This window comes from Nicotiana sylvestris, chromosome 10 (assembly GCF_000393655.2).
Source record: "Nicotiana sylvestris chromosome 10, ASM39365v2, whole genome shotgun sequence".
NCBI classification, from domain to species: Eukaryota; Viridiplantae; Streptophyta; class Magnoliopsida; order Solanales; family Solanaceae; genus Nicotiana; species Nicotiana sylvestris.
In genome coordinates, this window is record NC_091066.1 from 154,272,735 (window position 1) to 154,283,997 (window position 11,263).

The 11,263-nt window shown below is 36.7% G+C and overlaps 1 protein-coding gene across 1 annotated transcript; it reads right to left on the bottom strand.

Annotated features, from left to right (window-relative positions):
• Positions 1-2,976, bottom strand: LOC104246113 (putative late blight resistance protein homolog R1B-12). Its single transcript, XM_070160481.1, has 2 exons — positions 1,458-2,976; positions 1-1,367 (listed from the first exon to the last, which is right to left on the bottom strand). The coding sequence occupies exons 1-2, from the start codon at positions 2,483-2,485 to the stop codon at positions 89-91; spliced, it is 2,307 nt and encodes a 768-aa protein (XP_070016582.1). The 5' UTR covers positions 2,486-2,976; the 3' UTR covers positions 1-88.
• Between the last annotated feature and the right edge of the window lie 8,287 nt (positions 2,977-11,263).

Genomic DNA, 11,263 nt, shown 5'->3' on the forward strand with positions numbered 1-11,263 from the left:
TTGGCAATCAATAATCAAGTTGTCTTATTAAGTACAGAGGAAAAGGGGTTTTGCCTTAAAGTTGGGTGAGCACAACATTTAGCTGCCTTCATTTCTTCAGAAACTCGAAAAATTGTTGGAAAATGATCAAGAAAAGAAGTAGAAGAAAACAGAAATGAAATTTCCAATTTCGCAGATCCGAGTCAACTTGCCACATCAGTCTAAGTTCTTCTTCATCCTCCTCTCTAGACTTGATAATGAGCTTGAATTCATGATTTCCCATATCCTCAATTTGAGCTTTCTTAATCTCCTCAGCAGAGTTTATGGTACGGCGACTGCATTTGCACCAAGACAGCTCAATCATCTGCAGCAAAAGTAAGTCTCCAAAGCTGCGCGGAATATTTGTTTTCAGTCGACTGTTTTTGAAAATCACACGCTGGAGATTAGGAAAGGACATATCAGAAAAGTTCCAAGAAGGAACATTCATGTTGTAGAATGTCAAGAGCTTGAGATTCTGAAACTCCTCGTCTTTAACATCCCATTGCTCTCCCTCAAAAGCATTAGACTCCAACTTGAGCACCTCCAAATTTTCCAAATTTCCTATGATTGAAATTTCACTCCATGGTAATTGACATGATGACAAGGTCAACTTCTTGAGATTCATGGGGAAGTTGACCTCAAATCGCCTTACACTACGTTTAAGAAAATAGACTTTTAGAGATTCAAGTTTATTCAGAGATTCTAAACCTGGAAGCCAAATGCATGTCCGATCACCTTGTGGCTCCTCAACCAAACACCTCAGCTTTACTAAATTGGGTACTTTTGACACAAACTGTTGGAACTCTTCACCTCCAGGTAAGTGTGCAAAGGAAAGCCATTGTAATTTCTTTAAAGGTGGGTATGTCTCAAACTCTGCGACATTGCACCTAATGACAGCTGGTTTACCAGTCACTTCCAAATGTTTTAAGCTTACCATACCCCATATTGCATGTGATAGATTTAATCTGCGTGATTCCTTAAGTATCACTGTTTCTAAGCTCTTGAGCTCAGATAACCATGAAGGATCCGCCTCAAAGTTCCCCTTTAGGGCCAGGTATCTTAAATTAATCAAAGCTTGAATAGGGGACGTACTTCTTAATGTGATGCATGATAAATCCAATATTCTCAATGATTTATAATAGTCATCATGAGAAAGGTGGTTGCAGTCATAGACGAGAATAATATTCTGGTTAAGTATATTATCAGAAGGGAGTAAATGAGCAGAATGGGGACCTGGCGGGCTACCAGAGCGTAAGGAATCTGATCCTCTTTCAGGATGAAGGAGATAATTCATTTGAAGGTAATATGGTGAGTCACCAGAACTTGAATCATCTGACCTGGTAAGAAAACTAAGTACAAAAAAGGGAGAAAATAGTAAGAACCAGTAGAGTTAATAGTCTTAAGTGATAAAGTCTGTGTTGGTTTGATTTAAATCTCACCTCCTTAGAAAATCAACTCTAGACAAGCAAAACTCACGTAATAGATCATGCATGCGAATTGCTTTCACCTCACCAAAGAAGCTCCTTTGGACAATCATTACAAGGTTATTCTCTATTAACTCCATCACGTAGCCCTTTGCTTCATCCTCTGCGCTCTTTAATTCATTACCTACTGCATATTCTTCAGCAACCCAAAGTTGTATCAACTCTCGGACCAAGAATTCATCTCCACAAAATCTTCCAAAGTGAAGAAAACAACGCTTCAATTGAGAAGGTAAATATCTGAAACTCAAGTCAATTATGTCCATGTACTTTTGTGTATCACCAGCAGTACATGACCTTACACCATTGGCAACTTCTTCCCAACGAATTTCTTCGTTGTTCAGTTTTGCAAGAACACCAGCTACCAAAATAATTGCAAGTGGAAGCCCTCCGCAGCTTTGTGCTATTTTCACTCCTATCTTCTCAAGTTGTGGAGCGCAACTTTCTTCTCCAAACACCTTCTTTTGCAATAAGCACCAACTTTCTTCACCTGTGAATAAACGAACGTGATGAGGAGCACTAAAAACTTCAGTATAAGAAGCCACTTTGTCTAGTCTAGTTGTCAAAATAATTCTACTGCAGCTGTAATCATCTGGAAAACAACTTTTTAAGTCATCCCATACTTCAGCGCTCCATAAATCGTCAATGACAATGAAGTATTTCTTTCTTAGCAAATGTCTTCGCAGCTCAACTGCTAGTTCATTATTGCTCCTTGTGTTGTCATTCGGAGGAACCAAATTACCCAATAATTCAAGCAATGTCTTTCTCTTATTATATACTTGAGAAATAGTGCACCACGAACAAACATCAAAGCGATCGATTATATCATTATGAGTATACAATCTCTTCGCCAAAGTTGTCTTACCTATTCCAGGCATTCCGACAAGGGAGACCACATCTAAATGTTTCGGGCCCCGAACAAGTCGTTGTATCAGCTCTGCTGTCTCATCCTCAAATCCCATAACTGCTTCTGAAGTTGTGGTCATACTTGATTCAGAAACTGTGCTTCTTCTTGGCACAATTAACTGGACGTTGACTTGATTGTGTGGAAGCTAATGTTGCAGACTTCTTGCACAGGTGGTGCTCGATATATATGGTTGTTAAACGAGGGTATATAATAAAGTTGGAGAGAAAAATGTAAGATATGAAGTGAGCAAATTATTCCCACAAAAGGCTCAATCTGTACCTAACCTAGAGTTATTTTGTGGGGAATCAAATGATTGAGATATCTTTGAATTGCTTTTGCTATGGAGGTATGTGTATTCATAGAAGACAACTCCTTTATAGGAGTACCAGTTAAGAAACACACGCTATGCGTGGTCCTACATACCAATTTATTATTTTTGTTGACATTAGTAGCGTGGAATAACTATGTTATGGATGATGCATTCCATCGTGAACACACACTTGGAAATAGGGTTTGGTGAAACTTTTACTACACACGCAATAGATAAAATTATTAATAAGGAGAGAGTTCACACCCGAATAAGAAGAACGTATATTCACAGAAGACAGCTCCTTTTATAGGAGTACTAGTTAAGAAACACATGCTATGCGTGGTCCTACATCCCAATTTATTATTTTTGTTGACATAAGTAGCGTGGAATAACTATGTTGATTAACAGCGTAACATAGCTAATTATTGATATAGATCTGTTCTATCACAAACAATAAAATATGATTAGTTTACAAAAAATCATGTACATTAAGTTGGTCAACAAAATGGGGGAGACAAATTTGAGATGGTTGTCAATATGTATCTCTTTCTCTGTGGTTACTATGACACAAGTGGAAGAAAAATAATAGTAAAGGTTAGGGAAGAATAAGTAAATTATTGAAAGGGGACAAAGAATTAGGTAAGCTTTTTTTTTTTTTAAATAAAATAAAATAAAGAATTAGGTAAGTATTTCGCACTTTAGATCTATACACTTCTTTTAAATTTCCTCACAAAAGGATTGACTTGTCCTGGCATGTCATCAACTACCAAGCACAACAAATAAGTCCAATTGACTGTTATGAGTTCAACAGAATTTGGCTTACACCTTGAATTTGTTAAGAAATTCGCTTAATATATATAACTAATTTACTCAGAACCTAGTAAGCAAAAAAAGGGTTGCGGCAAAACTCACAAACTTAAAATTTTGAATCTGCCGTTGTTGATGTTACAAAACCAACTTTAATAAAATTCCTACTTGCCACAACTAGCCCACACTGACTAAATATTCACATGGCACGTTAAAGGGAGATGGAAATCAATTTGTTCTAGGAAACAATACAAACATTTTACTTTCATAAAATAATACTCATAATATTCTATTTTAAAGTTTAAACTAGTATTAGTATCCGTGCGATGCGCTAACTCAAATCATGTCGGATTGTGATTTAGATTATTTGAATTATGTATAAATAACTTTAAAATATAAACCTTCCAGATAAAATTTATAGATAATCATTAGATATTAATTAAGAATCAAGACATGAAACCATTTCGTAAATCTCATATTGGATAACATGTTTTCTTTTTCTATATTTATATAATCCAATAGGTTAATTTTAGTACTTGAATTTCGTTTCGTTATCAATATTAAAAATTACCAACTATGTCATGTGGTGATTTGTCTCATTTAAACATATTAAATTATATTATTTTAATAAAATTCTCAGTATTAGTTTTTTTTGTCTAAAGCTTAAATAAGTCTTATTCTTTTAAATTTTACACAATTTTTTTGTTCTTTGCTTATAATTATTAAATTATTTATTATTTAATATTATTATACTTTCATGTGAGTTTTTCGGTTTACTAATTGACTTAATATTTTGCTTATTATCCTTTTAATAATTATCGATAAATATTATTTTTTATTCTTGAAATTTAATATATTTTACGCTTTTATGCTCTTACTCGAAACTATTTTACTATTTAAATCTATAAATAATATTTTGAAATATTATTCAATTATTTAATTTATTTTATTTTAAATTAATTTAATATATTCTCACATTATATCTATTTTTTTTCTTTATACCGTCTCTTCCCTACTAAGAAATTTTTAACTAATATTTTACCTGTAATCAAAATAATATCATATTTGACTTTAAGTTGTAAACTTTGATTAGTATAAAATATTAATATATAAGTTCCTTGATTATTATATTCCAAATCTATTAAGTTTTTTATATTTATTTTTTGTATTACATGCAATAAAAAAAATTCTTTTAGTTTTGTGAGCACGTGATTTTTGTTTTACGAGACAATCGCTCCAAAAGAAATAAAATAATAACAAACGGCCCTGCTGTGCAATTTTTGGATTTTACATGACACTTTGTTAATTATTTATGATTTTTGCCCATTTTTATTTTTTATCAAAACAAAATACAAAAAATATAGATGTCATGCGTAATTTGAACCGTAATCCGGTTTGTTAAATAGAAAATCATAGAAATACGCATTTTTTGTCCTGATTTGTTTGCCTTGTTTAATTTTACCTACTTTTAACATTTTTTTTATGTATGCGTGTAATAAATACATTAAGTGTTGATTAATGTTGTTTAGTTTTTAGTTTAATTAGGTTGTATGTTTAAAAAAAAATTAGAAATAAAAAAGAGGGGTTTGAAACTTGTTTCTAGTTAAGTTTGGGCCAATTCCCATTGCAAAATCTGAGGCCCAAACCCCACAACCCAACCCAAAACCTGTGCTTGCCCCGGTCCAGACCAGCCTACTTCAAAAATGTCCAAACGACGCCATTTTAACCTTGCCTGATCTGGGCCGTTGATCTCAGATTGATCAACGGCCAAGATCACTTCCTCATAACCCATGATGAACCCGACCCATTTCCACCCGGACCAACCCAAACCCCCTTTAGATGAAACGACACCGTTTCTCCTAAGCCTTCAGATCCAAGGCATTGATTTTGATTGATCCGACGGCTGAGATCAACCCACCCATTCCATATATAAGCCCCCTACCATACCTTGCCCCTCTATCCAAGACCCCGCCTTCGTCCTCATCCCATTCCCCTCCAAACCCTAAGCCGCCCCTGTATTCTTCACCATGAAATCCGGCGGCATGAATGCCAATGGCCTTCACCTTAACACCATAGGACCATCTCACCCCCCTGAACATGGACCTGTAGACCGTTTAGTTCGAATCATCCTCCAGGTCCTCGAATCTTCATTTGAAGATTCGAGCAAAAACTCGATCTACACCGATCTGCCCTAGATTCATACCAGACAATCCCCGGACCCCCTCGTGACCAAACCATGCTTGGTTTGGTCCGAATCTAACCATGGAAGCCCAAGTTCCAAATCTACCTTCCACAAAACCTAAAAATCCCAAGCCTGATCCGTGCCGGTTAAGCCAAGAGGTTAGGGTCTAATGGACCTTAATCGAAGTGTTTCTCATCTGAGAAACCCTTCGATTAAAGTCCGTTCAACCTTAAAAAGGGTCGGTTCAAACACAAACTGATTTTCTGTTCCTTCTTTCAAAGTTTTAAGGTAAGTTTTGTTTTCTCTTTATTTTTTTTTAGTCCATGTGTTGTTTAAAAGGCTGTTCATGTTTTGTGAAATTTGTGTTTTTGAATTTTGCCGACTGTGTCCTTTCCACCTTGCCTGAACCTCGGTGTTTGATTGAGTCCTTCTTCTGCTTGTTCTGATAATGTGTATGTATGTATGTGTTGTGCAATTAGCTGAATTTCAAATTTGAACTGATTAACTGATTCCTCGAGTACAATTCTGCTTAGTCAGTACAATTCAAATCATATGCTTGATACTGTTAAATGTCTGATTTTGGCTACGATTGTACATGTTATGATTAATATAGTCGAGTCGACATGTGTCGTCAATTAGTTTTAACTGTCTAAACAATAACCAATCGATTTGCTTCTGGACACATTTGCTTGAATCAATTAGGAACTGAGTTTGTTTACTTATAGTTGTTATTTTGAATCAAAAATGTAAAAGGATTGTTTTGTTTAGTTACAGTTCTGAATTGGAGGGCATGTGCACTTGTGCACAACATGTGCACTTATGCACCACATGTGCATTGTGCACAACCTGTGTCCTGCATAAAGGTTTTTATTAAGTCTAAAGTAATTTGACAGCACATGCTGTCAGATTACATTCTGCTGCCCATATTCTACTTTAAGTTTCAGAAATAATAAACATTACTAAAAAGGTAAGCCTGCCAAGGGAATATCATGGGGGTTTGTTTTTATTTATTAAGTAGAAACTGAAAAGAAAGGCAGCACATGGGAGGGTGTTCTGATTGTCCAAAGAGGCTGTTAAGGGTTTGATTTTAGGCATATAAGAGGGGACAAAAAAGATTAGGGAGAGGGAGAGATAGACCCAAGAGGAGGAGAGCAAAAATATATACACATACACACATAAGTCAGGCATACAGACTTTAAGATAGACATAGATACACACACACAGACAGAGAAAGAGAGAATACACATAGAAAAATTTAGTTTTGGAGATTGAGGGTTGTAGTTCTGAAAAGCAGAAAACTGGAAAGAACTCTGTTTGATAACACAGACAGACAAAACTATAAATTGCATTCTTCTTGCTGTCTTGATTTCAATGGTCTTGACCTGTTTGTCCAATACATGATTTCTTCTAAATCCAACTGAGTTTGCTGGTTGTTTGTTGGTTCACTCTGGGATTTGGTCTAGCTGGGATTTTGGTTCTACTCCAATTATTTTGTTTTGTTGCTGCTGCTGCTGCTATTCTGCTATCTGCTGCCGCTGACTCTTCTGCTTCACTTCTTCTTTGCATTTCAGCATTCAGGTACACATTTCGAGTCCCATTTTTGGTGTTAACTGTAACAGTTCGAAAGCATGAAATGAAAGGAGTTTGAAGAAATTTAGATGTCTGTTTTGTAATGCTCATGGTATATTGACTTCTTTTGTATAAATTGATTAGTGCGTAATTCAGTAGCGAAAGATTAGTTAGTTAATACTTAATCAAGTTTTAGCCTCTTGCATCTTAGTTTATAGTTGTTTGTTAGTACAAGATGTAATGGTACAATACGTAGAATGTATGGATAATTGGTATAGAATTTTCGACTGGATTCCCGTTTAACTATAATGACATGCATAGGATAGAATATTTCCACCTTACACAATAATGTTCTGTGTTATTTTAGTTCTTTTATCAGGACCGCTAGGCAATATATAGGAGCACATTCGAATCCCCATTAGTAATAATGCCTAGCGTTCAATTTCCTTAATCTAGCCTAAATAAGTCTAGTTAAGTTCGATTCGAGAAATGTTTGGATACAAGTATAGCATTCTGTCAATCTCGCACGTTTCACAAGGTACGACGCCTCTTCACTTTGTAAACAATTAAACAGAAATTAATAAGAATCCGTTTTAGGCCAAAGCATATAATTAAATTAGCATGTATCTTTTTTCCTTCTCATTTTAAAGACAAATGCATTAGAAATGTAGCCACGGTAGGATATCCTTTCTAAAATAGAGACGAGCCTCGCCAAATAAAAAATGCGAAATTGCGGGGCCCTCAACAACTAAACATAATAAATATTTAGAATTCAGGACAGGCCGTTTAGTTTGCTTTAGGCGCACCTTTAATAATTTAACCTTCTTAAACACGGGTGCACATTGATGTGACCCAAATCCGAATCTCAACGGAGTCAAAATGTGTCGACGACCACGGGTGCATTGATTGTGACGTGGTTCGAGATGCATTTTCACGACGTTGCAATTCTATAAAAATAAATGATAATAATAAAAGCGGTTTAAACTTAATAAAAGCACATAAGTCACAACATGTATTTAAATCAGATATTTAGCCATTATAACAATTTAAGCGACCGTGCTAGAACCACGGGATTCGAGGGTGCCTAACACCTTCCCTCGGGTCAACAGAATTCCTTACTTAGAATTTCTGGTTCGCAGACTTCATTTGGAAAAGTCGAAAATTTCCTCGATTTGGGATTCAAGATAAACCGGTGACTTGGGACACCAAAAGCCAAACCTTTCCCAAGTGGCGACTCTGAATTAAATAAATAATCCCATTTCGAATATTGTCACTTAAATTGGAAAAACTCCCCTCGCGCATTTATCCTTCGGGGCGGGCGCGCAAAAAGGAGGTGTGACAGCCCTGGCGACTCCGCTGGGGAGAGTTTAACCCAGAACCACTGGTTCAGGGTTCAAGAATTCGAGCTTAGAATAATTGTTATATTTGGCTTTATTATCTGATCTTTATTACATGTTTTTGCATAACGTGCTAAATTTTGTCTTTTACCGCTTTGATATTATCTGAACTGTATATAAACTGTGCCGAAACCTTTCTCTTCTTACCTCCGGGGAGAAGCTCGCTGGTCGAGACTCCCTATTCTGTTAGTGTCAATACCTGAAATAAGAAAGAGGTCGGACAAGTTACAAAGCCGGACGATCTCGCGGGTCCCCGGTACGTAGCCCTCTCCTCGACTCGAGTTGTTCGCTCGGGTATACAGTCTAGAACAAATACCCAGGGTATAAACCTAGTATAACGAAACTTCATGCCGGATCCCTAGTAGGAACGTTTATTTGCATCACGTTGCATTTGACTTAGGGGGCTCAACACAGGGGTTGGGTCCGTCTAGGACAGGCAACCTGAAGTGAAAAGACCACTCTGCTGCATCCTATTTGTTTTACGTATCTATTTGCTTCGATTCCGCATGCTGACCGGTTTCTAAAAAAAGGGGAAAATAGCAGTGTGGGGAGATAATTACTTATTTTGGAAAAATAAAACTAATGCCCAAGTAGTGTCAAAACCTCACCGGAGTTTTCCTAAAAAAACATTTTCTTCTAGTTTGATTTATTAAAAAAAACATATAATTTTTTTTCCTTTTTTATCACTTTCAAAATAAAAAAAGGGTATTTATTTAAAAGCAAAAGAAAAAAAAACGGAAATTCATAATTCAAAAAAAAAAAATGCTATTTCTTTCGTAGTACCTCATTTCTAAATTCAGACTAATAGTCCAAATATTTCCTTAAAAAAATATATATATAATATATATAATAAATATTTTCTTTAGTCTTTACCTCTTTTCAAAAAAAAAAAAGTAATAATAATAAAAATATTCTTGCTTTCTGGGTTTAATTGATTTTCTCTATTCATGATGGGCCGAACTACGCCGGTTTGATTCTCACCGGATGTGAGATACGTAGGCAACCCTCGTCGGGTTCAACCCCATTTTTGCTAAAATAGCCAAAATCAATAAATAAATAAATAAAAAAAGACGTGTCAAATTTTAAAAAAAAAAATCATAAATAAGTCAGGTGATGCTGTTTTGTCATAAATAGCCGAATGTTCCCGAAAGGGACGCCGGAAGGCTGACTTTGCATAAACGGTCACCTTTGAGTCATTTTTCAAGGTTTGATCCAGTTGACTCACACAGCCTTAAAATCTTTGTCACTGAGGCGTTGAAAGGCCGTGTTGGCAATATTTGAGTTTTCTAATTTGAAAAACTATAAAAAAAGTCATAAATAAGTCAGGTGATGCGGTTTGTCATAAATAGCCGAATGTTCCCGAAAGGGACGCCGGAAGGCTGACTTTGCATAAACAGCCACCTTTGGGTCTTGTTTAGTATTTTTGTCCAGTTGACCCACACAGCCTTAAAATCTTCGTCCCCAAAGTGCTTAAAGGCCGTGTTCAAAACTTGATCCCCTTTGTAAAATATTTTTGAGTCAAGTCATTTTGTTAAAATCACCTTAATAAATGTGCAGGATGAGCACGATGCAAAATGAACATTTTTCAATAATGACCAAAATCCCTGTCAAGTTACGGCTATGGTGGAATGATCTAGGTGTTGAAGGACAAAATGAGGTTAAGAAATATCTGAAAGGTCTTGTGGGTCTGTTGGAAATCCAGCCTCGGGGAGATATCATAAGAGCTTTGGTTACCTATTGGGACCCGGCGCACAATGTTTTCCATTTCTCTGATTTTGAGCTCACCCCGACTTTGGAAGAAATGGCTGGGTACATCGAAAATGTTGAACTTCCGTTGAGGCAAAAATACTTGGTCGCCCCAAGAACTGTCACGGTACATCGGTTCCTAGATTCACTGAAGATACCCAGAACGGTCCACGACCCGGATCTGGCTGCCGGTTTTTGTACTCCATGCTTCATATATGATAGGTACGGTCATGAGGGAGGATTCAATAATCCAATCAACAAACTGTGCAGCAAAGGTATTCGTCAGAAGTGGGACAAACACAGACGGGTAGCCTTCATGATGATGTTCCTGGGCCTTCTGGTATTTCCAAGGAAAGACGGAAACATTGATTTGAAGATATCCGGGGTCGTCAGCACTTTACTCACGCAAAGTGACAGTACTCTCGTGCCTATGTTGGTATCTGACATCTTTCGAGCTCTTACAGCCTGTAAAGCTGGAGGAAATTTCTTCGAAGGTTGTAACTTGCTCCTACAAATGTGGATGACCGAGCACCTCTGCCATCGTTCCGAGATTTTGAGCCATGGTTCCCCGGAAAAGACTCGCATAGAAGAATTTTACACGAGAACCAAAGAGATTAGTTTGCCCAAAGGAGTCATGGCATGGACCTCGTTCTTTCAAGCTCTTACTGCCAGCCAAATATAATGGACACTGGGATGGTTGCCTGTTGACGAGGTCATATATATGCCGGCGGCTAAAACCCATTTCTTACTGATGGGACTTAAGAGCATTCAACCTTACGCACCCTGCCGAGTTTTGAGACAGCTCGGAAGATGCCAGACAGTACCTTATGAGGAAGATCTTAGCAC